Source organism: Staurois parvus, unplaced genomic scaffold (assembly GCF_062004578.1).
Source record: "Staurois parvus isolate SC_StPar_1 unplaced genomic scaffold, SC_StPar_1.0 ptg002261l, whole genome shotgun sequence".
Lineage (NCBI taxonomy): Eukaryota > Metazoa > Chordata > Amphibia > Anura > Ranidae > Staurois > Staurois parvus.
The window spans coordinates 33,204-59,773 of NW_028320057.1; the positions used below are offsets into that span (position 1 = coordinate 33,204).

Consider the following 26,570-nt stretch of genomic DNA (forward strand, 5'->3'; position numbering starts at 1 on the left):
GGAAATTGTTTTTGTGTGTTTGGTATATTAATTAAAATCTTACTTTTCAAAAGGGTTGTACTCATTCATGCTGAGCACTGTAGGTGCGATGTTCAGGTGTCCACAAGTTTTCGGCCATATGGTGTACCTGACAAAGGCATGGGAACACTTTATTAGACTTTGTATACAATATATGTTATGGCCATTTTATACACAGTGCTTAGTGGCCGATTTGAAATTTCCCTGGATTGTGAAACACAAATTAAAGTCTGGAGGACATTGCAGGAGAACCTGAAATCTTCTTCCATAAAATGAAGACGGATACATTGAGATCTGTAGAATTCTGTTGATTTATTGGTAAAGAATTTCCCAATCAAGATCACATTCTTCCAGGTAACAATTATAAAGAGTTCAGAAAAAAAAAAAATCCAGAGCATCCAACTATTTCTTCGCCTGTCCTTCCAGCAGATCCTTGGCTTCGTTAATTTTGGCCGCGATGTATGGAGATCCGCCTGTAAAGGGAGGAGATGGTTACTGTATGTTGGACACGGGAAGTAAATCTGTCTATTCAGCCCCACCCCCCCTCCAAGGGCTCCAGTAGGTGAACGGACCCAGCAAGGACAAGTAGCAAGAAGAGCACATGTCACTTTGGCCATTTGGGTTTATTTCATAGAAAACATGTGCCGAAGGAAATCTTCTAGATGCCATTATTGACCCTTTGTTAACATGGAACTCCAAGCAAAATTGAAATAAATAAAAATTATTAACCACTTAAGTTTCAGAAGGTTTTACCCCCTTCATGAACAGACCCTTCAGCACTGCACTATGGTTAACTGGAAATTGCAACACTGTACCTAAATGAAATGTACAGTTGCAAGAAAAAGTATGTGAACCCCTTGGGATTATGTGGAGTTTTGCATGAATTGGGCATAAAATGTGCTCTGAACGTCATCTAAGTCACAACAATAGAAGAACACAGTCTGCTGAACATAATACTACACAAAAATTAGATGTTGCCATGGTTTAATTGCACATAACATGTAAACATTCACAGTGCAGGGAGGAAAAAGTATGTGAACCTTTGGACTTAATAACTGGTTGACCCTCCTTTGGCAGCAATAACCTCAACCAAACGTTTCCTGTAGTTGCAGATCAGACCTGCACAATGATCTGGAGTAATTTTGGACCACTCCTCTTCACAAAACTGTTTCAATGTAGCAATATTCTTGGGATGTCTGGTGTGAATCGCTCTCTTAAGGTCATGCCACAGCATTTCAATTGGGTTGAGGTCAGGACTCTGACTGGGCCACTCCAGAAGGTGTACTCCATTCTTGTTTAATGTTTTCCTTATTGTAGATGTGTCAACAAAAATGTTAGCATGTGCCAGAGATTTCTGTAGGTCTTTAGCTGACACTCTGGGATTCTTCTTTACCTCATGCAGCATTCTGTGCTGTGCTCTTGCAGTCATTTTTACAGGACGACCGCGCCTAGGGAGAGTAGCAACAGTGCTAAACTTTCTCCATTTGTAGACAGTCTGTCTTACCGTGGACACATGAACATCAAGGCTTTTGGAGATACTTTTGTAACCCTTTCCAGCTTCATGCAAGTCAACAATTCTTGATCGTAGGTCTTCTGAGAGCTCTTTTCTGCGAGGCATGGTTCACATCAGACAGTGCTTCTTGAAACCAGTAAACCCAAAACAGGTGTGTGTTTTAAGGGCAGGACAGCTGTCAGCAACACATCCAATATCATCACACTGATTGGAGTCAAGGTTGGCTCACTCCTGGCTCCAATTAGCTCTGGGAGAAGTCATTAAGCTAGGGCCTCACATACTTTTTCCTCCCTGCACTGTGAATGTTTACATGTTATGTGCAATTAAACCATGGCAACATCTAATGTTTGTGTAGTATTATGTTCAGCAGACTGTGTTCTTCTATTGTTGTGACTTAGATGACGTTCAGAGCACATTTTATGCCCAATTCATGCAAAACTCCATGTAATCCCAAGGGGTTCACATACTTTTTCTTGCAACTGTATATCCTTTTTTTTCCACACAAATAGATCTTTCTTTTGGTGGTATTTGATCACCACTGTTTTTTTTTTACTTTTTGCGATATAAACTAAAAAACACAGAAAATGTAAAAAAAAAAAGCATAATTTTTTAACTTTCTGCTATAAAACATATCAAATAAGAAAAAACAAACAAAAAACAAAAACACATAAATGTTGGCCAAAATGTATTCTGCTACATGTTTAGGGTAAAAAAAAAGTCCCATTAGGTGCGTATGGATTGATTTGTGTGAAAGTTATAGTGTCTATTGTAGCAATCGTGCACATAGAGATGGACGCGGTCCTCCATTTTGTTAAGAATCTTCCATTTTGTATCATCTCTCACTCCCAAAGCAGGCTTCCTCCTCCAATCATCCCCCCTCCCTCTCTGTTGAGTGACATGTGGTCTGGGTGATGACAGAAGTCACAGGCAATCAAGGCACAGCAGGAGAGCTCCAGAGCTATAAAACCCCCCAGCCTAGCTGGTGCCTAGATGCCTGTTAGCTTCGCAAACTGGGATATCGTAAAGCTATAAACCAAGTCCTTCACTGAGCTCAAAGGCATTCCAGAGAGTCGTAAAAGCAGACTCACATTTAAAAACTAATTTTTTCATATAAGTTTAGATCTTCACGTAGGACATAATTACCTAAACATGGAGCCCATATTCCGATGACTCAATTTAAGGCCATTCTCCTGATATATTACATCCCCTACCTGACATATATAGGAGAGCAGAAAATTATATCTCCTGAACCATTCAAGCAGATATTTCATGATTCATATCTAACCGTTCAGGAGATTCTGCGTAATAATCTACTCATGGATAGAATGTTGTATGTATCCAAGGTAAATTATGAACCATAATATAAGCTAAGAGAGTTTTTGGTCATAGCTTGGGTCTCCACTTACAAACTCCCTCCCCAAATGAGGCGATTGGTTTACTGCTCCAGGGAGACACCCTGTGGAGCTCCTAGAAAAAGCTAAGCTGAGTTGAGCTGTGCGTAAGAGTTGAAGAATCTCCCTGCTTTAACATCGAAACTGACAGTGGGAGATAAGAAATCCCTTTTGGCTCATGAAACCTGAAGCTGCTTAACCCAAGGCTTTTTGGCAAGTACTTTATCTGCCTAAACTTCTGTTATCTCTTTGCTGTGCTGTTGTTCTCTGTATATTTATAGATATATTGGCTACATCTTTTTCTGTAAATATTTTTATTGCACCCTTTTGAGCTTTTAGTAATAAATCTTACTTTCTGAAAGTGTTAAACTGTTTCTAAAGCTCTTTAATGCAAATGATGAATTCCTGCTGCTGAAGAGTGCTACTATGTGTGTTTTTTAAACTTCGGTATATCTCTGCCTGTGGTGACAGTGGTATACCGACGATTATTCAAACATCATAGTGTTATTGCTAATATTGCCGAGTTTCCTTTCTCTGTACAAAAAGGAGGTGGTGGCAGTGTGAATGGTTAATTGTGTAATTAACCTGAGCCAGTAACAAATCGCTCTCAGGCTGCCGGTACATCGATTGTGGTCCAGTGAGCTGGAAAATCTTTGTGCAGGGTGCAGCTGGGTGTGGCATTGGTATGCATGTGACAGCGCGGTTTTAGATTGGCTAGTCCTTCGGTCACGAGTTTGGTGAGAAGGGATGGGGTCTGACGCCGCGATCGTCACATCTACAAACTATGGGAGATATATACTGGAACTTTTTCTTTTTTATTTATTTTTTAATACGAACAATGGCGATGCTCAGCAACGTATAGTGGGACTGTGATAGTGGATTGGAGCGGGCAATTTGACACTAACTGATGCTGGTGTGTACTGACTAACTGCCACTGAACTTACCAGTGACACTAACACAGTGATCAGTGATAATACTATACACTGTCACTGTACTAATCACTCCAGCGCCAATATTTATCTATTGGTACATGTGGTAGTATGATGCCATAGATTGGTGCCAGGATAGGAAAATTACGGTAAATATTTGATAAAATTTTCCATTTTGTACACATTGTACTTGATCTGGTTGAGCACAGAGGACCTGTACATAGTACATAGTCCTCTAATGTCTCCATGAAGAGGTCCTAAAAATGACTATCAAATAGCTACTTGTCAATCCCCTTGTGATAGTAATATTTAGTGAAAAAAAAAAAGCCAAACCCCCCCCCCCCCCCCCAAAAAATAAAACCTATTTCGGCACTTAGCAATGTATTTGTGTTGTTAGAGAGAGAGTGATCTGATTACATTTTGGTGTTCTATGCACGTAGTATGAGAACATCAGACACTTGGAGATCCCATTTTATTTTCCGTGGCAAAGGATAAATAAATACAAATCCTGAATGAATTTCAGGCAGTAAGGGGCGTTCTCCACCTTCTACATTGCATGCTAGGAATGGCGTATTGAAGCTGAACCCAAGCTGCTTTACTACACAGGATGAAAAAAAAAAAAAAGAGAAAATGACAGAGAATGCACAACTGCAGCAGGGGCTGACCTCAGCCAATCAGAACCAGAGGAGCCATGCCAACCCTGGTAGGAGAACAGGAGAGAAGCGGACTTTACCTTTGTCAGGATGGTTCAGCAGCATAATCCGCCTATGAGCTTCTCTTATCTTTGTTTTATTTGCGGTCGGGCTGCAACAAAAAACAGGTCTGGATCAACACTTCATACAATTCACCGAAGAGACCAAGATTAACATTTTAAAGGGGAGCTCCATCCAAATAGAGTATGCAGAGATCAGTGCAGCAGGGTTTCAGTGACATCACTGCTTGAAGCGGTCACAGTGGCCCCAGCTCCCATCTTCAGCTTGAATGTTCCATGTGCCGTCATTTACATGGGCGTGCTATAGCCAGGGCTGCTGATAAGGCAGTACAACTGGCACTCCTGTCCTGGGCCGGGCCCCATCAGTTCATAAGGGGGGTCTGGGCACCTGCCAGGCAGGAGGGTCGGCTGTACCGTCCTATTGCTGCCACTTGGGACACTTGTGCCTCCCCCTGCAGTGCTGTCGGCTTCCACCTCTCTTCCTCTCTCTGGCTCCCTGCAAGGGGGGGGGGGGGAATCAGTATCTGTGCCCCCACACCTGTGCTGTCTGGGCCCCCCCTCCCTTGCATCGCTGCCGGCTATCGTCCTCTTTCTCTGTCGTGGTGTAGGGGAAGGGGGGCACATGTGTGTGGGGGGGGGGGCTGGACAGTACTGGGAGCAAGAGAGAGAGAGAGGAGGGAAGTTGGCAGCGCTGCAGGGGAGGGGGGGGGTATGCAGTGGGGACTGAACAGTACAGGGGTTGGGGCGCAGATACCAATCCACCCCCCCTGCAGGGAGTAAGAGAGGGAAAGAGGAGGGAAGTTGGTAGCGCTGGAGGGGGGGGGCAGGCAGTGGAGACTGAACAGTACAGGGGTGGGGGCGCTGATACCGTTCCCCCCCTGCAGGGAGCAAGAGACAGAAAGAGAAGGAAAGCCAGCAGCACTGTGGGGGGGGGCCATACAGGGGGGGACTAAACAGTACAGGGGTGGGGGCGCAGATACTGTTCCCCCCTGCAGGAAGCAAGAGAGAAAAAGAGGAGGAAAGCCAGCAGCGCTGTGGGGGAAAAGAGGAGCCCAGACAGCACAGGGGTGGGGGCGCATATACCGTTACCCCCTGCAGCGGGGATCAGTATCCTGTGCCCCCACCCCTGTGCTGTCCAGCCCCCCCCCCCCCCCCCCTCTGCAGTGCTACCAGCTTCCCTCCTCTCCCATCGGCATCTACTGTAGGCACAAAAAAGGAATCTTTTCAGGATGGAGTGCGGGGTGAGGGGGGCATAAATATGCCCTATTTTATCGTCTCTTCCTTTCCTGAATGAACACTGAGTGAGCACCGATGACTCCTGTGTCCATTGTTCACTGAAGCAGACTCAACTGTGTTTACTATGCTTCAGTTTGTGAATGAACAGGAAGCCTCAGAGCACTTCCCATTCATTCACAGTCCAGTGCAGCTGAGGCTACAGAGAAAAGGGACTGTTGAATCTCTGCCCTCAGTCCCTCTCTGTGTCCCAAATGTGAGGCATCGGGGGTCTGTATAGACGTCCCCAAGAGGGCAGTTAATAAAAATGTAAAAGAAAAATAAATAAAAATGTTTACATTCTAAAACATAATTAAAAAAAAAAGTGCTTTGCAGTCAGAAATTGGATCGCTGTGCAGAGAGAATCTGACAAGCTGATGTGCCTCCTCACCACCTGCTTGAACCCCACACTAGCGCACTGCAACCTTCGCACGCGGTTGTCAGGAGCAATGCTATGCGCTTGAATGGCTCTAATCCAATGGGCGTAGAATGTCCGCCATGGCTGCGACAACACCGCGGCTGTGGGAATTTGGCAAAATTATGGGCAGCACAGTGACTAAATGGTTAGCACTTCCACCTGGCAGTACTCGGGTCGTTGGTTCCAATCCCAACCACAGCACCACCTGCCTGGAGTTTGCATGTTCTCCCTGTGCCTGTGTGGGTTTCCTCCGGGTACTCCGGTTTCCTCCCACACTCCAAAGACATGCTGGTAGGTTAATTGGCTCCTGTCTAAATTGGACCTAGTATGTGTATGTATGAATGCGAGTCAAACAATCAATCAATCAATCAGTGATCACTCTTTTCACTAAATACACAGACATCGATTTTTATTCTTCTACCTTAACTTTCATCTTGTATAGATCATTCATATATACATTTACTGGGATTTTTTTTTTTTTTTTTTTTTTTTTTTTTTACTAAAGACGCAGCAGAATACATTTTGGCCTAAATTTATAAGGAAATTTGATTTTTATTTTTATTGGGAAATTTAAAAAATACTGTTTTTTTTTTTCAAAATGTTTTTTGTTTTTTATTTGTAATTGCAAAAGAAAAACCCAGCGGTTGATCAAATACCACCAAAAAAAGCTCTATTTGTGTGAAAAAAAAGACATAAATTTTGTTTGAGTACAGCGTTGCATAATCGCACAATTACCAGTTAAAGGAACGCAGTGCTAAATAGGAAAAAATGGCCTGGTCATGAAGAGGGTAAAACCTTCCAGGTCTCCAGTGGGTATAGACCCTTCTAAAAAAAGAAAAAAAAAAAAATCTGACCCGAGTCCAATGTAATATGAAGGTGGTGGTTCCAACAAAGGTAAAGTGGTAAGCCCAAAAAGCAAACATTACAGCTTACCATTTATTAGATGTGATGTCTGCATTAGTATTTTTTTTAAGCTTTCTTTCTTCTATTTTCATCTGGTGATCTGGCCAGTAAGTCTGTTGTTTCTTAAAAGCACAAGAGCTCTTCCAGATGTAGCAGTTAGAGGGGTGAGACAAACCATTTAACACTGACAGGGGTGCTTACAATGATCAGCTTTTATTTATTCATGCAAGACCTTTATCCCAAAAGGAAACAAAAACTGCTGTAACCGCTTATAACGTGTGAGATGGAGTTTGGCTTCATTTGTTAATGTATCTAAATCTGCTAGTCTACCTAACACTCCCCTCTCCTCCGGAGTAACAATGCTGCTGTCCAAATGTGCCCCATCTGTTCCTTCATCCAGAGTGCGTGTGGGGGGGGCACTCTAATACGGGAAGTGTGTTACTGGCCAGATCACCAGGTGAAAACAGGGGAAAAAAGCCTAAAAATAAAAGAAAAACGAATGCAGCCGCATCTAATGATTGGTAAGATGTAATTTTTTACTTTTTTGGTTTTGCGTTTAACCACTTCAATACCGAGCACTTCTACCCCCTTCCTGTCCAGGCCAATTTTCAGCTTTCTGCGCTGTCATACGTTGAATGACAATTGCACGGTCATGCAACACTGTACCCATTTGACATTTTTATCATTTTTTTCACACAAATAGAGCTTTCTTTTGATGGTATTTAATCACCACCCAGTTTTTTATATTTTGCTAAATAAAACAAAAAACACATGAAACTTCTGAAAAAAAAAACAACAAAAAAAAAAAGCGCACTTTTCTTCAGTTCTGTAATAAAATTTTGCAAATAAATAACATTTCTTCATACATTTAGGTCAAAATGTATTCTGTTATATTTCTTTGGTGAAAATAAAAATAATAATTGAATTTGTATTTTTTTTTCAAATGTTTCTATAATTTTTTTATTAAATTTTTTCTTTTTTTTTTTACTATTTTATTTTAGAGCACACTGTGAACAAAGCAATACAAGGTTACCATAGTAACATTGAACTACTCTGGGCAAGTGATCAGGATTTTTTTTAATCTTTTTTTTTAATTTTAAACACATTATGATTGCTAATACCGATGTATTTCATTGATATTTGCAATCATTGTTACTGAATGAAACGGATTCATTCAGTCTTGTTGTGATTAGCTGTGATTGGGCAACGCTGATCACATGGTACAGATGGGCTGTGAATGGCCCCGTCTGTATCATGTGACTGCCTTGACCAATGCAATTGTATAAAATGGATGGTATGACTGGAAGCCATCCATAGTAAACAATCGACATGTGATCTGCTGTGATTGGTCACATTGGTCACATGACACTGGCAACGGGCCGGTTTTGTCCCATGGACAGATCGCGAAGCTGCGCGGCCGCGTGAACGGCTCGTTTTGATAGGACATCATATGATGCCCAGTCACAACGAAGGTGTTAAATTATGCATCTTATCCCAATGGATCTGAACCCAATTCAAGACCGGCCCTGCTTAGACGGTTTACAAATGGCGGGAATACTGGGATTTTTAGTTTTTTTTTTATACTAATAATGGCGGCGATCAGCGAATTATGGCGGCGACCAGCGACTTATGGCGGGACTGCGGCGGACATTCTGACATTGGGTACTGACTTGGGGTCACTGACATCCCCAAAAACACTAATACAGTGATCAGTGCAAAAAAAAAAAAAACACTGACACTGTACTAATGGCACTGGGGAGGAAGGGGTTAACTTTTTTTTGAAGGGAAGGGTTATAGGAGTGAGGGGAGTGTTTTACTAGGTGGCGGGGTGTGTACTGGGCGGGACAAGGCTGATCGAGAAAGAGAAACTGTTCTTTCTCGATCAGCTCATCCTCGAACTGACAGGGAGGTACAGACAGCACAGCTACTGCAGCTGTGCTGTCTGTCACTGTTTTCCGCCGATCGCCGGGAAACAGCAGCTAAGGACCGGCTGTGACCCGGCGACTCACATCTGCGGCGGTGATCGGCGGGACAGATAGGGCGGCGGCGCGCCTTGCGCGCGCCTCCTATTTGTTTACAAAACACACGTTTTAAAACGTGGTTTTGCCTGCGAGTGCCGCCCTGCCGCCGTATATCTACAGTGGCTGGGCGGCAAGTGGTTAACTGACAATTTTGCGGTCATGCAACGCTGCACCCAAATTAAATTTACGGCCTTTTTTTTTTCCTTATGAATAGAGCTTTCTTTTGGTGGTATTCGATCGCCTGTGCGGTTTTTATTTTTTGTGCTATATAAAAAAAAAGACAATTTTTAGAAAAAAACAATTAGTAGATATTCATTTTACCGCCAAGTAAGCTTTATTATAAACGTACCAATAGGTAAACGTAAGATAGTGGAGGTTGCTGCCGCTTGAACTCCTTGGCGCCGAGCGTACGCAAATCCGCGGCCTCTCGAGGGCTGGGCCTTGGTGCCGCATGTTTGCAATACTCAATGTAAACAAAAGATGTGCCGAGCGTGCCGCCCTGCTCGCTCCCGCCACATTTACCGGCACCTCACGGAAAGGTCCTGATTGCTACAGGAGCTTTCCAATCATGTGACAGCCAATCATGGCGGTCACATGACCCTAAATCTCGTCCCCTGGTGTCACAAAGCCCTGGCGCCAAGGGGTTAACCCCTTTCCCTCCACAGGATTTACCCCCCCCCCTTCCTGACCAGGCCATTTTTTGCGTTACGGCGCTGTGTTACTTTAACCACTTGACCTCCTGAGGATTTACCCCCCTTAATGACCACGCCTCTTTTTGCTACTCGGCGCTGCACTAATTCAACTGATAATTGCGCGGTCATGCAATGCTGCACCCAAACGAAATTTACGTCCTTTTTTTCACACAAATAGAGCTTTCTTTTGGTGTAATTTGATCACCTGTGTGCTTTTTATTTTTCACGCTATAAACAAAAAAAGGCCAAAAAGTTTGAAGAAAAACAATATTTTTTACTTTCAGCTATAAAAAATATATAGTAAACTCAAAGTTGGTTATAAATTTAGGCCAAAATGTATTCTGCTCCATGTTTTTGGTAAAAAAAAATCCCAATAAGTGTATATTGATTGCTTTGTGTGAAGTTATAGCGTCTACAAACTATGGTATAGATACTGCAATTTACACCATTTTTCTGCTATACAGCGCTGCGCTTGTTTAACGGACAATTGCGCGGTCATGCAATATGGTACATAAATGAAATTTACATCCTTTTTTTCCCCACAAATTGAGCTTTCTTTTGGTGGTATTTGATCGCCTGTGCGGTTTTTATTTTTTGCACTATAAAAAAAAAGGCTGACAATTTTGAGGAATAAAAAACAATATTTTGGACTTTTTGCTATAAAACATGTCCAGTAAAAAAAAAAATCAAAAATCAAAATTTAGTCATATATTTCTGCCAAAATGTATTCTGCGACATGTCTTTGCTAAAAAAAAACCCAATACGTGTAAATTAATTGGTTTACGTGAAAGTTATAGCGTTTACAAATGGCGGGAATACTGGGATTTTTAGGGTTTTTTTTATACTAATAATGGCGGCGATCAGCAAATTATGGCGGCGACCAGCGACTTATGGCGGGACTGCGGTGGACATTCTGACATTGGGGGGTACTGACTTGGGGTCACTGACATCCCCAAAAACACTAATACAGTGATCAGTGCAAAAAAAAAAAAAACACTGACACTGTACTAATGGCACTGGGGAGGAAGGGGTTAACTTTTTTTTGAAGGGAAGGGTTATAGGAGTGAGGGGAGTGTTTTACTAGGGGGCGGGGTGTGTACTGGGCGGGACAAGGCTGATCGAGAAAGAGAAACTGTTCTTTCTCGATCAGCTCATCCTCGAACTGACAGGGAAGTACAGACAGCACAGCTACTGCAGCTGTGCTGTCTGTCACTGTTTTCCGCCGATCGCCGGGAAACAGCAGCTAAGGACCGGCTGTGACCCGGCGACTCACATCTGCGGCGGTGATCGGCGGGACAGATAGGGCGGCGGCGCGCCTTGCGCGCGCCTCCTATTTGTTTACAAAACACACGTTTTAAAACGTGGTTTTGCCTGCGAGTGCCGCCCTGCCGCCGTATATCTACAGTGGCTGGGCGGCAAGTGGTTAACTGACAATTTTGCGGTCATGCAACGCTGCACCCAAATTAAATTTACGGCCTTTTTTTTTTCCTTATGAATAGAGCTTTCTTTTGGTGGTATTCGATCGCCTGTGCGGTTTTTATTTTTTGTGCTATATAAAAAAAAAGACAATTTTTAGAAAAAAACAATTAGTAGATATTCATTTTACCGCCAAGTAAGCTTTATTATAAACGTACCAATAGGTAAACGTAAGATAGTGGAGGTTGCTGCCGCTTGAACTCCTTGGCGCCGAGCGTACGCAAATCCGCGGCCTCTCGAGGGCTGGGCCTTGGTGCTGCATGTTTGCAATACTCAATGTAAACAAAAGATGTGCCGAGCGTGCCGCCCTGCTCGCTCCCGCCACATTTACCGGCACCTCACAGAAAGGTCCTGATTGCTACAGGAGCTTTCCAATCATGTGACAGCCAATCATGGCGGTCACATGACCCTAAATCTCGTCCCCTGGCGTCACAAAGCCCGGGCGCCAAGGGGTTAACCCCTTTCCCTCCACAGGATTTACCCCCCCCCCCTTCCTGACCAGGCCATTTTTTGCGTTACGGCGCTGTGTTACTTTAACCACTTGACCCCCAGAGGATTTACCCCCCTTAATGACCACGCCTCTTTTTGCTACTCGGCGCTGCACTAATTCAACTGATAATTGCGCGGTCATGCAATGCTGCACCCAAACGAAATTTATGTCCTTTTTTTCACACAAATAGAGCTTTCTTTTGGTGTAATTTGATCACCTGTGCGCTTTTTATTTTTCACGCTATAAACAAAAAAAGGCCAAAAAGTTTGAAGAAAAACAATATTTTTTACTTTCAGCTATAAAAAATATATAGTAAACTCAAAGTTGGTTATAAATTTAGGCCAAAATGTATTCTGCTCCATGTTTTTGGTAAAAAAAATCCCAATAAGTGTATATTGATTGCTTTGTGTGAAGTTATAGCGTCTACAAACTATGGTATAGATACTGCAATTTACACCATTTTTCTGCTATACAGCGCTGCGCTAGTTTAACGGACAATTGCGCGGTCATGCAATACGGTACATAAATGAAATTTACATCCTTTTTTTCCCCACAAATTGAGCTTCCTTTTGGTGGTATTTGATCGCCTGTGCGGTTTTTATTTTTTGCACTATAAAAAAAAAAGGCTGACAATTTTGAGGAATAAAAAACAATATTTTGGACTTTTTGCTATAAAACATGTCCAGTAAAAAAAAAAATCAAAAATCAAAATTTAGTCATATATTTCTGCCAAAATGTATTCTGCGACATGTCTTTGCTAAAAAAAAAACCCAATACGTGTAAATTAATTGGTTTACGTGAAAGTTATAGCGTTTACAAATGGCAGGAATACTGGGATTTTTAGGGTTTTTTTTATACTAATAATGGCGGCGATCAGCGAATTATGGCGGCAACCAGCGACTTATGGCGGGACTGCGGCGGACATTCTGACATTGTGTACTGACTTGGAGTCACTGACATGCCCAAAAACACTAATACAGTGATCAGTGCAAAAAAAAAAAACACTGACACTGTACTAATGGCACTGGGGAGGAAGGGGTTAACTTTTTTTGAAGGGAAGGGTTATAGGAGTGAGGGGAGTGTTTTACTAGGGGGCGGGGTGTGTACTGGGCGGGATAAGGCTGATCGAGAAAGAGAAACTGTTCTTTCTCGATCAGCTCATCCTCAAACTGACAGGGAAGTACAGACAGCACAGCTACTGCAGCTGTGCTGTCTGTCACTGTTTTCCGCCGATCGCCGGGAAACAGCAGCTAAGGACCGGCTGTGACCCGGCGACTCACATCTGCGGCGGTGATCGGCGGGACAGATAGGGCGGCGGCGCGCCTTGCGCGCGCCTCCTATTTGTTTACAAAACACACGTTTTAAAACGTGGTTTTGCCTGCGAGTGCCGCCCTGCCGCCGTATATCTACAGTGGCTGGGCGGCAAGTGGTTAACTGACAATTTTGCGGTCATGCAACGCTGCACCCAAATTAAATTTACGGCCTTTTTTTTTTCCTTATGAATAGAGCTTTCTTTTGGTGGTATTCGATCGCCTGTGCGGTTTTTATTTTTTGTGCTATATAAAAAAAAAGACAATTTTTAGAAAAAAACAATTGAGTACTGACATGATACTTTTTTTATTTGCACTAACATACAATTTTGAGGACAATTTTAGTGCAAATAAAAAAAGTATCATGTCAGTACTCAATTGTTCGTGTCTCAAGTGCAATAATACGGCTACAATCACCTTGAGAAAAAAAAAAAAAAACTGTATTTTTGACTTTTTGCTAGTAAATATAGCCAGTAAAAAAATTTAAAAAAAAAATCAAATTTCATCATAAATTTAGGCCAAAATGTATTCTGCGACATGTCTTTGCTTAAAAAAAATCACAATACGTGTAAATGAATTGGTTTACGTGAAAGTTATAGCGTTTGCAAATGGCGGGATAAATACTAGGATTTTTTTTTCTAGTAGTAATGGCGGCGATCAGCGACTTATAGCGGGATTGCAGGGGGCATTCTGACACTGGGGGGGAACTGACTTGGTGTCACTGACGTCCCCAGTGACACCAATACAGTGATCAATATTAATAAAAAGCACTGACACTGTCCTAATGGCACTGGGCAGGAAGGGGTTAACATATGGGGTGATGAAAGGGTTAACTGTGTGCTGTCTCTGTGCATTTAACTGTAAGCACACTGCTTTGTATGGCTCTGCTACGCAGAGCCATACAAAGCAGTGTGCAGGAGCGGACAGGGGAGAGAACTGTGTTGTTTACATACAGTTCTCTCTCTCCATCGGTAATGCTCCTTGATCACCGGGTGCTGGCGAGTAATCACGAGCCGGGACCCAGTGATTGACAGCCGAGGCGGCGAATAGCGTCGTGGGAAGGGCGCGCGCCCCCTACCCGGAAATGCAAAATCATGTGTATATATACGTGATTCTGCGCACCCCGCCGCCCTGTAGCAGTATAGGGTGGTAGGAAAGCGGTTAAGCAGTGAAAGGTTGGAAAGGAGCATTAGGCAAGAATTTACACGGGAAGGTGAAAGTTCCTCTTTAACCCCTTGGCGCAGTCCTCCCGGTCCTTTAAGGGTTTCAGAAGCCGGGAGGCGGGTTTTAGGGTCATGTGACCGCCGTGATTCACTGTCACACCGGTCACATGATTGGGAAAGGTCCCGATCAAAAGGGCAGATCGGGACCTTTCCATGAGTACCGGACATGAGTGTTGGGAGCGTGCGCTCTCAGCACATATGTTTTTCTTAATTGCATGCAAATGTGCGGCCGCTCGGCGTCAAGGCCCAGACACCGGGAGGCCACACGTTTACGTACGGCCGGCGCCAAGAGGTTAATGGTACCGGGACACAGAAAACGTGGGAAAAGCACACACTTAGAATCAGATCATTTGTATTTATTGATCATGTGACTCTTCGCACTTACCTGACTGCCAACACCAGCGCGGCTTCCCTTTTAGTCATTTTGGGTTCAAATCCACCTTTGTAATAACCGGCAAATGCCTAAACGAAAAAACAAAATTCCAGTAAGAACTGTAAGAAAAAAAGTTTCAAATTAAAAAATAAAAGCAAAACCCCAAAAACTTCTTGAAGGGAACCTATTAGCACAGTGGCTGAATGGTTAGCACTTCCCCCTGGCAGTATTAGAGTCGTTGGTTTGAATTTCAACCATGGCACCACCTGCCTGGCTTTTGCATATTCTCCCTGTGCCTGCGTGGGTTTCCTCCGGGTACACCGGGTTCCTCCCACACTCCAAAGACATGCTGGTAGGTTAATTGGCTCCTGTCTAAATTGTCCCTAGTATGTGTATGTATGAATGTGAGTTAGGGACCTTAGATTGTACGCTCCTCGGGGGCGGGGACTGATGTGAATGTACAATATATATGTAAAGTGCTGCGTAAATTGATGGCGATATAGAAGTACCGGAAAGAAATAAATAAATCAGGACAGAAATACAGGAAGTGCCATTGCCAACCCAATTTCTAAAGGCAATGTACACTTTCAAATGTTTCTGTTTTGTTTTGGTATTAGTGTAGTTTTATTCCCCGTGCGGTTTGTTTACCTTACCTTGTAATGATGAGCTCACGTTTTGTGATTGCAGTTTGTAGTGTCATGGCTGACTGATCCCTCTATGTCCATGTATTCATTCACCTAGCTTGTCCCTATTCACTAAAGAGACAGCAACTTTTTCTGAGCCACAGTCCACGCCTCACTATTTCCTCAAAGTTGCATCATAGATATGGGAGAGCAGTAGCATCACTAGGGTTGGTGTCACCAGGTGCAGGAAAACATGGTGTCGCTCTCCACCCCCCCAATCATTTTTTTGCCCCCCATAGAACATAGCATATAATGGCAATAGTAGTGCTGTTAATCCTTCCCCTGAGTGTATGCCCTCTGTCTAAACCCCCTCAGGTTACTCTTCCCAATTTAATCCCCCCCCCCCGATGTAATCCCCTCAGTGTAATCCCCCCATATAAATCCTCACAGTGTAATCCCCCCCAAGTGCAATGCCCCTAAAGCAATCCTTCAAGTGTGAATCCCCGAAGTGTAATCCCTCCAGAGTGTATTACCCTCCACCCCTCATGTATTTCTCCCAGTTTAATGCATCCAGTAGACCTGATGTAATGCCCCCAATGTCCACGCCCCCCCACACCCCCATGTAAATCTCCCCAGAGTAATCCTGCAAGTGTAATGCCCCATCAATGCAGTCCCTCCAGTGTGAACCCCCCAAGTGTAATCCTTCCAGTGTATCCCCCGCCCCCATGTAAATCCCCCCAGTTTAATCCCCTCCATGTAAATCCCCCCAATGTAAATTCCCCAGTGTAATGCTCCCAATGTAATCACCCAAGTGTATTCCCCCACAGTGTATCTCCCCCATGTGAATCTCCCCCAGTATAATGTGCAATCCCTCCAATGTAAAGCTCCCAAATCAAGTGCAATGCCCCCAATGCAATCCCCCCCAGTGAAATCTCCTACATAAAGTCTAATGCCCCCAATGCAATCCCCCCCCAGTGAAATCTCCTACATAAAGTCTAATGCCCCCAATGCAATCCCCCCCCAGTGAAATCTCCTACATAAAGTCTAATGCCCCCAATGCAATCCCCCCAGTGAAATCTCCTACATAAAGTGTAATGCCCCCAATGCAATCCCCCCCCCCAGAGCAATCTCCCAAATCAAGTGTAATGCCACCAATGCAATCCCCCCCAGAGCAATCTTCCAAATTGAGTGTAATGCCCCCAATGCAATCCCCCCCCCCCAGAGCAATCTCCCAAATCAAGTGTAATGCCCCCAATGCAATCCCCCCCAGAGCAATCTTCCAAATTGAGTGTAATGCCCCCAATGCAATCTCCCCTTTGCGGATCTTCTACCGAATGTAACTGTGCTCACCTGCTCAGTTTACATCTCCCCCGTTACAGACCTCAGATAAGCGTGGCTATCCCGACAGATGTCCCTCTGCCTAGTCTCCCTCTCTTGTGGATGCAACATCAGAGTGGAGGAGATTCCTAGGCTAGGCTCCATTTGGATGCAATGTCAGAGTGGAGGAGATGCCTAGGCTAGGCTCCATTTGGATGCAGTGCCAGAGTGGAGGGGATGCCTAGGCTAGGCTCCATTTGGATGCAGTGCCAGAGTGGAGGGGATGCCTAGGCTAGGCTCCATTTGGATGCAGTGCCAGAGTGGAGGGGATGCCTAGGCTAGGCTCCATTTGGATGCAGTGTCAGAGTGGAGGAGATTCCTAGGCTAGGCTCCATTTGGATGCAGTGTCAGAGTGGAGGAGATTCCTAGGCTAGGCTCCATTTGGATGCAATGTCAGAGTGGAGGAGATTCCTAGGCTAGGCTCCATTTGGATGCAATGTCAGAGCGGAGGAGATGCCTAGGCTCCATTTAAATGCAATGTCAGAGTGGAGGGGATGCCTAGGCTAGGCTCCATTTGGATGCAATGTCAGAGTGGAGGAGATGCCTAGGCTAGGCTCCATTTGGATGCAATGTCAGAGTGAAGGAGATGCCTAGGCTAGGCTCCATTGGCTCTCAGGTTAGGTATTCAGCACTGATAAGCAGCCAGCACCTGTCCGCAGTTCATTATGGGGCTGGTCTGGTCTTTGGAGGATATGCAGGGCAGCGCGGATGCTTTGAGTAGCGAGCCCCGCCCGGGCACCACACGTCTGTATAGGCTGTGACCCTTTGATAGCCCCCTTTGGTGGGTGTGTGGTCTACAAACTCCCCCCCCCCCCCCCGAAAGTTAAAATAATGCAGCGCCGTAATGCAAAAAATGGCCTGGTCAGTAAGGGGGGGGGGGGGGGGAATCCTCTGGAGGGCGAGGGGTTAATAATAACTGACAGACTTCATCACATATATAATTTTTTGATTTTGCCCACAGCTCCATTCAAGCAGTGAAACACAAGGATGGGGGGCTGTGGCCCTGGAGCTTCTAAAGACCTGTAAAAACCAAATTTGCAGTGGCAGCTTTCCGATCTCTCTTCTGTCTCGATTTCTTGAACATGGATCTAGATCCTAAAACAATTTACTGTTTATTCTCCCCAAAAGAAAGGTGATTAAATATCCTCTGTAATCACAGAAATCCAGCCACATGGTAGGATTAGTGTTCAGGCAGAGCTGTGAATAGTTGGCTCTGGATGAACATCACTCGCTTGACCCACTTCAGCCAGAGCTGCCGCACTTACATAACCGGCCCTTAGGGGGAGCCCACGTCTGGTGATTACAAGGAGTTTTTGTTGGTTTGACAGGTAAGGTTGTTTTTTCAGCTACAACCAGGGGCGGGCTGACCATTTGGAAACTCGGCACTGCCCGAGGGCCCGGGGTCAGTAGGGGGCCCCATGAGATGCCGCTGGTACCTTTTTCATAGGCTTTTTTGAGTTTGGGCAAGGACACAGGGGCCCCATGATCCCCTATTGCCCGGGGGCCCCATGAGTTGTCAGTCCGCCCCTGGTTACAACTCATCTAAAGCCGGCCACACACGGGTCGAATTCCAAAAGAATTTTCTTTTTCGAAAATCGTTTCTAAGAAGTTCCGTTCGAATTTCACACCATTAGTGGGCCACAGAAACGGATGATTTTTGTGCGACCATCGAACTTGAGTGATTGGGCATGTTGGAAATTGAACGAATTTCTAATCAATGATGAGAGAATCGAGCAGAAAACATAATAAAAAAAAGAAATGAGCATGAGCTGAAAGGAAAAGAAAATTCTTGGCCACAAAAATTCTTTTCTGTAGCAACACAAGCTGAAACCGAAGGCTTGGCTGGTCGAATTTCGAAATTAATGGCGGCACTAAGCCGACATAGCTTCAGCAGTCAGTCACTTAAAGTAGAGGTCCACCCAAAAGGGGGTGTTCCACTTTAAGGACTTGCTCCCCGTGAAGAATTGGTACCTTTGGGGAGCGGCTTCCTGATTTTGATAGGTACCTGCTCCCCCTTTTGCTCCGACTGCCTAGGCAAGGGGTACTCAAAGTTTTTAAACAAAGGGCCAGTTTCCAGTCCTTGAGATTAAGGGGGGCCGGCCTATGGCCAGTGGGAGTAGAAATTGGCCTGGCGTCTAGTGAGAGTATACAATGCCCTATCTTTGGTGTCAGTAAGAGGAATAGTGCCCCAAGCTCGGTGTCAGTGGGAGGAATAGAGCCCCATCCTCGGTGTCAGTGGGAGGAATAGTGCCCCATCCTCGGTGTCAGTGGGAGGAATAGTGCCCCATCCTCGGTGTCAGTGGGAGGAATAGTGCCCCATCCTCGGTGTCAGTGGGAGGAATAGTGCCCCATCCTCGGTGTCAGTGGGAGGAATAGTGCCCCATCCTCGGTGTCAGTGGAACGAATAGTGCCCCATCCTCGGTGTCAGTGGAACGAATAGTGCCCCATCCTCGGTGTCAGTGGGAGGAATAGTGCCCCATCCTCGGTGTCAGTGGAACGAATAGTGCCCCATCCTCGGTGTCCGTGGGAGGAATAGTGCCCCATCCTCGGTGTCCGTGGGAGGAATAGTGCCCCATCCTCGGTGTCCGTGGGAGGAATAGTGCCCCATCCTTGGTGTCAGTGGGAGGAATAGTGCCCCATCCTTGGTGTCAGTGGGAGGAATAGTGCCCCATCCTTGGTGTCAGTGGGAGGAATAGTGCCCCATCCTTGGTGTCAGTGGGAGGAATAGTGCCCCATCCTTGGTGTTAGTGGGGGGAATAGTGCCCCATCCTTGGTGTCAGTGGGAGGAATAGTGCCCCATCATTGGTGTCAGTGGGAGGAATAGTGCCCCATCCTTGGTGTCAGTGGGAGGAATAGTGCCCCATCCTTGGTGTCAGTGGGAGGAATAGTGCCCCATCCTTGGTGTCAGTGGGGGGAATAGTGCCCCATCCTTGGTGTCAGTGGGGGGAATAGTGCCCCATCCTTGGTGTCAGTGGGAGGAATAGTGCCCCATCCTTGGTGTCAGTGGGAGGAATAGTGCCCCATCATTGGTGTCAGTGGGAGGAATAGTGCCCCATCATTGGTGTCAGTGGGAGGAATAGTGCCCCATCATTGGTATCAGTGGGAGGAATAGTGCCCCATAATTGGTATCAGTGGGGGGAATAGTGCCCCATCATTGGTATCAGTGGGAGGAATAGTGCCCCATCATTGGTATCAGTGGGAGGAATAGTGCCCCATCATTGGTGTCAGTGGGGGGAATAGTGCCCCATCATTGGTATCAGTGGGAGGAATAGTGCCCCATCATTGGTGTCAGTGGGAGGAATAGTGCCCCATCATTGGTGTCAGTGGGGGGAATAGTGCCCCATCATTGGTATCAGTGGGAGGAATAGTGCCCCATCATTGGTATCAGTGGGAGGAATAGTGCCCCATCATTGGTATCAGTGGGAGGAATAGTGCCCCATCATTGGTGTCAGTGGGGGGAATAGTGCCCCATCATTGGTATCAGTGGGAGGAATAGTGCCCCATCATTGGTGTCAGTGGGAGGAATAGTGCCCCATCATTGGTGTCAGTGGGAGGAATAGTGCCCCATCCTTGGTGTCAGTGGGGGGAATAGTGCCCCATCCTTGGTGTCAGTGGGAGGAATAGTGCCCCATCGTTGGTTTCAGTGGAAGGAGCTTGTGCCAGATAGTACACGGAGGAAGGGGGAGACACATGGCTATAATGCTGGCTGTAGCTGCTGCGAAGGATCAACAACCATTTTGTAGTTTTGGGAATAGCTGTTCTTTATAAATATATTCCATTATTTTAAAGACTTGAAACAATGAATAAATAAGATAAATCCATCCATTTGAAAAAAAAAAAAAAGAGTAAACATAAAAACCCTAAAAATAAAATTGCCCAAAACAGTTATAGTTTCCCTTTAACCTCCTCCCGCCTGCCATATAGTCCAATGACGGGCGCAAGGCGGTTCTCTCGTTCTGAGAGGACGTCATATGGCGTCCTCCCATTCTCACCGCACATGTGTGGCTCAGGGAGTGCGCAGCACGGTGATCAGCTGTGCGCTGTGTCCCTCGGACACAGCGGATCACCAATCACGGAAAGAGCCGAAGATGTCGGCTCGGTCATGTGATCAGCTGTGTCCAATCACAGCTGATCACATGTAAACACGGAAATGCCGGTTATCGGCATTTCTCTCCTCTCGAGCTGTCACACTGACAGAGGAGAGGAGAGCCGGTAATCGGCTTTCCGCGGAGGGGACATCTACACTGATGATCAGTGTAGCCCCAGCAGTGCCACCTGTCAGTGCCGATCAGTGCCACGTGCCTATCAGTGCCACATCAATGCCACATATCAGTGCATACCAGTGCACATCAATGCCACATATCAGTGCCCATCTGAGCTGCCTTTCAGTGTCATCCATCAGTGCCACTCAGTGCCACCTATCTGCTGCCAATCAGTGCCACCTATCAGTGCCGGTCAGTACCGCCTATCAGTGTGCATCAGTGCCAGTTAGTGCCGCCTAACAGTGCCATAAATCAGTGCCATGTATCAGTGCTGCCTTTCAGTACCCATCAGTGATGCCTGTCAATGCCTATCAGTGCCACCTACCAGTGCCTCCTCATCAGTGCCAGCTATCAGTTTCCATCAGTGCAGCCTATCAGTGCCCATCACTGCAGCCTCATTAGCGCACATTAGTGAAGGAGAAAAATCACTTATTTGCCAAATTTTATAACAAAAACTAAGAAAAAACATTTTTTTTCAAAATTTTCAGTGGTTTTTGGTTTGTTTAAGAAAAAATAAAAATCCCCGAGGTGATTAAATACCGCCAAAAGAAAGCTCTATCTGTCACAAAAAAATGATAAAAATGTCATATGGGTACAGTGTTGCATGACCGCGCAATTGTCATTCAAAGTGTGACAGCGCTGAAAGCTGGAAATTGGCCTGGGGGGGAAGGGGGAATAAGTGCCCTGTAGGCCAGGGGTTAAGAAACTCACCGACTTTGGCAGGGTCTGCATCGCTTGCTTCACTTGAGGCTCCAGGTGTTTGAAAGCTTGTAGAACGTAACGGCCTAAAAAAAATACAAAACTTCTTCAGAAAATCGGTCCGATGTCCCCGCCTACTAGAGGCGGATCCGTTCTTTGGTTTAGGATGGAATATTATGATGGGTACAAATCTTAAAGGGCCGATCTCAACTATGAACTACAGTAATGTGTTACCAAAAATGACAGCAAGACACAACACGAGATGTGCGTTATGGTGCCATTTATGTTCAATGGCAACCCAACGATGTATGCTTTCTTTTTAGGTGAGCCATTGGGGGATGGGAGGGCGGAGAGCATGGGAATAAACCATGGCTCAACTGCCTTTATTTCACGCCCCCCTGGCCGACCATTTAAAACATGGGATATTGCATCCTATCAAAGTCTACAGTCTCTGTACATCATATAGATCAGGGGTAGGCAACCTGCGGCTCTCCAGCTGTTGTGGAACTACATTTCCCATGAGGCATTGCAAAGATTACAAAACTGACAGTTACAGCTATGACTTGCAGAGGCATGATGGAACTTGTAGTCCTGTAACAGCTGGAGAGGCGCAGTTTGCCCACCCCTGATATAGTACATAGAGCAGGGGTCCGGGGTGGGCGGAGTACGTAGCGCAGGGGTCCGGGGTGGGCAGGGTACGTAGCGCAGGGGTCTGGGGTAGGTGGAGTACGTAGCGCAGGGGTCCGGGGTGGGCGGCGTACGTAGCGCAGGGGTCCGGGGTGGGCGGCGTACGTAGCGCAGGGGTCCGGGGTGGGCGGCGTACGTAGCGCAGGGGTCCGGGGTGGGCGGCGTACGTAGCGCAGGGGTCCGGGGTGGGCGGCGTACGTAGCGCAGGCGTCCGGGGTGTGCAGCGTACGTAGCGCAGGGGTCTGGGGTGGGCAGGGTACGTAGCGCAGGGGTCTGGGGTGGGCAGGGTACGTAGCGCAGGGGTCCGGGGTGGGCGGCGTACGTAGCGCAGGGGTCCGGGGTGGGTGGCGTACGTAGCGCAGGGGTCCGGGGTGGGCGGCGTACGTAGCGCAGGGGTCCGGGGTGGGCGGCGTACGTAGCGCAGGGGTCCGGGGTGGGCGCTGTACGTAGTGCAGGGGTCCGGGGTGGGCGGTGTTCGTAGTGCAGGGGTCTGGGGTAGGTGGCGTACATAGCGCAGGGGTCCGGGGTGGGCGGTGTTCGTAGCGCAGGGGTCTGGGGTAGGTGGCGTACATAGCGCAGGGGTCCTGGGTGGGCGGCGTTCGTAGCGCAGGGGTCTGGGGTGGGCGGCGTACGAAGCGCAGGGGTCCAAGGTAGGTGGTGTACGTAGCGCAGGGGTCTGGGGTGGGCGGAGTACGTAGCGCAGGGGTCTGGGGTGGGCGGAGTACGTAGCGCGGGGGTCTGGGGTGGGCGGCGTACATTGCGCAGGGGTCCGGGGTGGGCGGCGTACGAAGCGCAGGGGTCTGGGGTGGGCGGCGTACATACCGCAGGGGTCCGGGGTGGGCGGCGTTTGTTGCGCAGGGGTCCGGGGTGGGCGGCGTACGAAGCGCAGGGGTCTGGGGTGGGCGGCGTACGAAGCGCAGGGGTCCGGGGTAGGTGGTGTACGTAGCGCAGGGGTCCGGGGTGGGCGGAGTACGTAGCGCAGGGGTCTGGGGTAGGTGGAGTACATCATTTTCCATGAATGGAGGAGGGAAAACAGAGTGACATCCAATGAAAACACAGCAACCTTCACACCGACACTCACCAGCAAACCCCGCCACGGCAAGAGTCAGCCCAGCCACTATCATAGTACTCGCCTGCGGAGAGAACGGACAATCAGTAATCTGTCAGTGGGGGGGGAGGGGGGGGGAAGCTCCCGGAATTTATAATATATCTGCAATTTTTTTTTGTAATATAAAAATGCAAAACTTTATTTTTTCATTTTGGATGCAGTAAAGGGGGTGATACTCCCATCAGTGTCCCCATTGGGGAGATTTCCCTTGACTCCCGTAGCCACAACAAGAAGTGAGCCGAAATCCCTGCAAAGTGAAGGAATCACAAACCTGAGCTCCTGGAGGCTATTATCACTACCAGAGGAAGTACAGGGCGATTAAAACAAATGTACAGTTGTCACCGGAACAGGAAGTGGGGGAAATCTTCCAATGGGGACACCGGTGTCACTTGGGGATTTCCTGTCCTCCAGAGCAGACAGCGATAATCCTTCACTGCTTTATTCAGACAAAACAAGGAAGCCATGACAGGAGCAGGACTGAGGTTTGGGGCACCCAGGGGCTCTGTGCTCAGCTCCCCACTTTAAGTTCTTGGCTCCGCCCACAATTAAAGGGCAGCCGAGTGTAGAAGGCGGCGGGTGCCCTTAAAGGTCGTAGAACACGTGACCCCGCACTCACCATAACGCGAGCTCTGTGAGGGGCGCTCTACAGGGTGACCCTCATGAACGACTCTTCCCCTGTACCCCTAGGCTGGAATCTGACAACGTTCCGCCCACTGATGTCATTTCCGCCCTTCCCATGCCCTAACCCCGCCTTCTACACTCAACCACGGCTTCACATTGGGTGTGCGCACGCGCACTTCCATTCATATTTTTCCTCTTTAGCGGCGTACACCCCACGAGAGGCTGTGTTGTGCATGCCGTACTGTCCTGGCCAATCACGTCACTTCTTTACCCACAGTGGCGTAAACCCCGCCCACTACATCCCGCAAGAGGCTGTGTTGGGCTGGCCGTACTGTTCTGGCCAATCATGTCGCTTTATTACCTTACTTTGACGTACTACGCCCACTACTCGCTACATTTCTGACCAATCAGGAGCTCGCTTCCTGCACGTGGAGTTGAGCGGGGCGTACCAAGCGCTGACTTTTTTATTCTTTCGTTTAACTTTATTGGACTAAGAAATAAATGGACAAATATACAGTTCTGCAGAGAGCCGCTTTTAAAGTGAGCCAGGCAGTAAAACAAATAAGGCGGCCGTCTTCTCGGAGCAAAGACTGAATGCGGCTCCCTTGATAATCCTCTGCTTCATGGAGTATAGGTTGTCTGTCCCCCCCTCTGTACTCAGTGGTTCCTCCCTCTGACCCCCAATGTCTGCTCTGTCCTGCTGTGACTGGAAGGAACCATATCAGTAGCTGGGGGGAGACGTACACTCCTGGAAGTGCTGGTCAGTGGAGGATTATTGTCATACAGGATTTATATCGCTCCTACAGTTTGCTGAGCGCTTTACAATATGAAGGCGGACATTACAGTTACAATACAATTTAATGGAGTCCAGAATTATCGTTCTCTCGTTGCTCCTCTCCAGAGCCGACATCTCTAATACAGATCAGCCACCAGGAGGCGTCATGGAATGCCTGCACATGTGCCAGATCCGCCAAAGGGTGGGTGGGGCAAAATTGTGCTAACAGTGGGAGGAGCTTATCATGTGAGCCTACCTACCGAGTGCGGGAGTCAGAAGTATAGAAAGTACAGAGTGCAGGAGTCAGAAGTATATACAGTACAGAGTGCGGGAGTCAGAAGTACAGAAAGTACAGAGTGCGGGAGTCAGAAGTATAGAAAGTATGGAGTGCAGGAGTCAGAAATATAGAAAGTACAGAGTGCGGGAGTCAGAAGTATAGAAAGTACAGAGTGCAGGAGTCAGAAGTATATACAGTACAGAGTGCGGGAGTCAGAAGTACAGAAAGTACAGAGTGCAGGAGTCAGAAGTATAGAAAGTACGGAGTGCAGGAGTCAGAAATATAGAAAGTACAGAGTGCGGGAGTCAGAAATATAGAAAGTACAGAGTGCGGGAGTCAGAAGTACAGAAAGTACAGAGTGCGGGAGTCAGAAGTATATACAGTACAGAGTGCAGGAGTCAGAAGTATATACAGTACAGAGTGCGGGAGTCAGAAGTATATACAGTACGGAGTGCGGGAGTCAGAAGTATAGAAAGTACGGAGTGCGGGAGTCAGAAATATAGAAAGTACGGAGTGCGGGAGTCAGAAGTATAGAAAGTACGGAGTGCAGGAGTCAGAAGTACAGAAAGTACAGAGTGCAGGAGTCAGAAGTACAGAAAGTACAGAGTGCAGGAGTCAGAAGTATATACAGTACAGAGTGCGGGAGTCAGAAGTATAGAAAGTACAGAGTGCAGGAGTCAGAAGTATATACAGTACAGAGTGCGGGAGTCAGAAGTATAGAAAGTACGGAGTGCAGGAGTCAGAAGTACAGAAAGTACAGAGTGCAGGAGTCAGAAGTATATACAGTACAGAGTGCGGGAGTCAGAAGTATAGAAAGTACAGAGTGCAGGAGTCAGAAGTATATACAGTACAGAGTGCGGGAGTCAGAAGTATAGAAAGTACGGAGTGCAGGAGTCAGAAGTGTAGAAAGTACAGAGTGCGGGAGTCAGAAGTATAAAAAGTACGGAGTGCAGGAGTCAGAAGTATAGAAAGTACGGAGTGCAGGAGTCAGAAGTATATACAGTACAGAGTGCGGGAGTCAGAAGTATAGAAAGTACGGAGTGCAGGAGTCAGAAGTATATACAGTACGGAGTGCGGGAGTCAGAAGTATAGAAAGTACGGAGTGCAGGAGTCAGAAATATAGAAAGTACAGAGTGCGGGAGTCAGAAGTATAGAAAGTACGGAGTGCAGGAGTCAGAAGTACAGAAAGTACAGAGTGCAGGAGTCAGAAGTATATACAGTACAGAGTGCGGGAGTCAGAAGTATAGAAAGTACGGAGTGCAGGAGTCAGAAGTATATACAGTACAGAGTGCGGGAGTCAGAAGTATAGAAAGTACGGAGTGCAGGAGTCAGAAGTATAGAAAGTACGGAATGCGGGAGTCAGAAGTATATAGAGTACAGAGTGCGGGAGTCAGAAGTAT

General features: G+C 46.7%; 1 protein-coding gene across 1 annotated transcript; it reads right to left on the reverse strand.

Annotated features, from left to right (window-relative positions):
* Window positions 1–311: 311 nt before the first annotated feature.
* Window positions 312–24,261, reverse strand: DNAJC19 (DnaJ heat shock protein family (Hsp40) member C19). The gene is made up of 6 exons (XM_089665608.1): window positions 24,114–24,261; window positions 23,471–23,522; window positions 21,715–21,788; window positions 14,754–14,830; window positions 4,585–4,655; window positions 312–491 (listed from the first exon to the last, which is right to left on the reverse strand). The coding sequence occupies exons 1-6, from the start codon at window positions 24,114–24,116 to the stop codon at window positions 421–423; spliced, it is 348 nt and encodes a 115-aa protein (XP_089521734.1). The 5' UTR covers window positions 24,117–24,261; the 3' UTR covers window positions 312–420.
* Window positions 24,262–26,570: the final 2,309 nt, after the last annotated feature.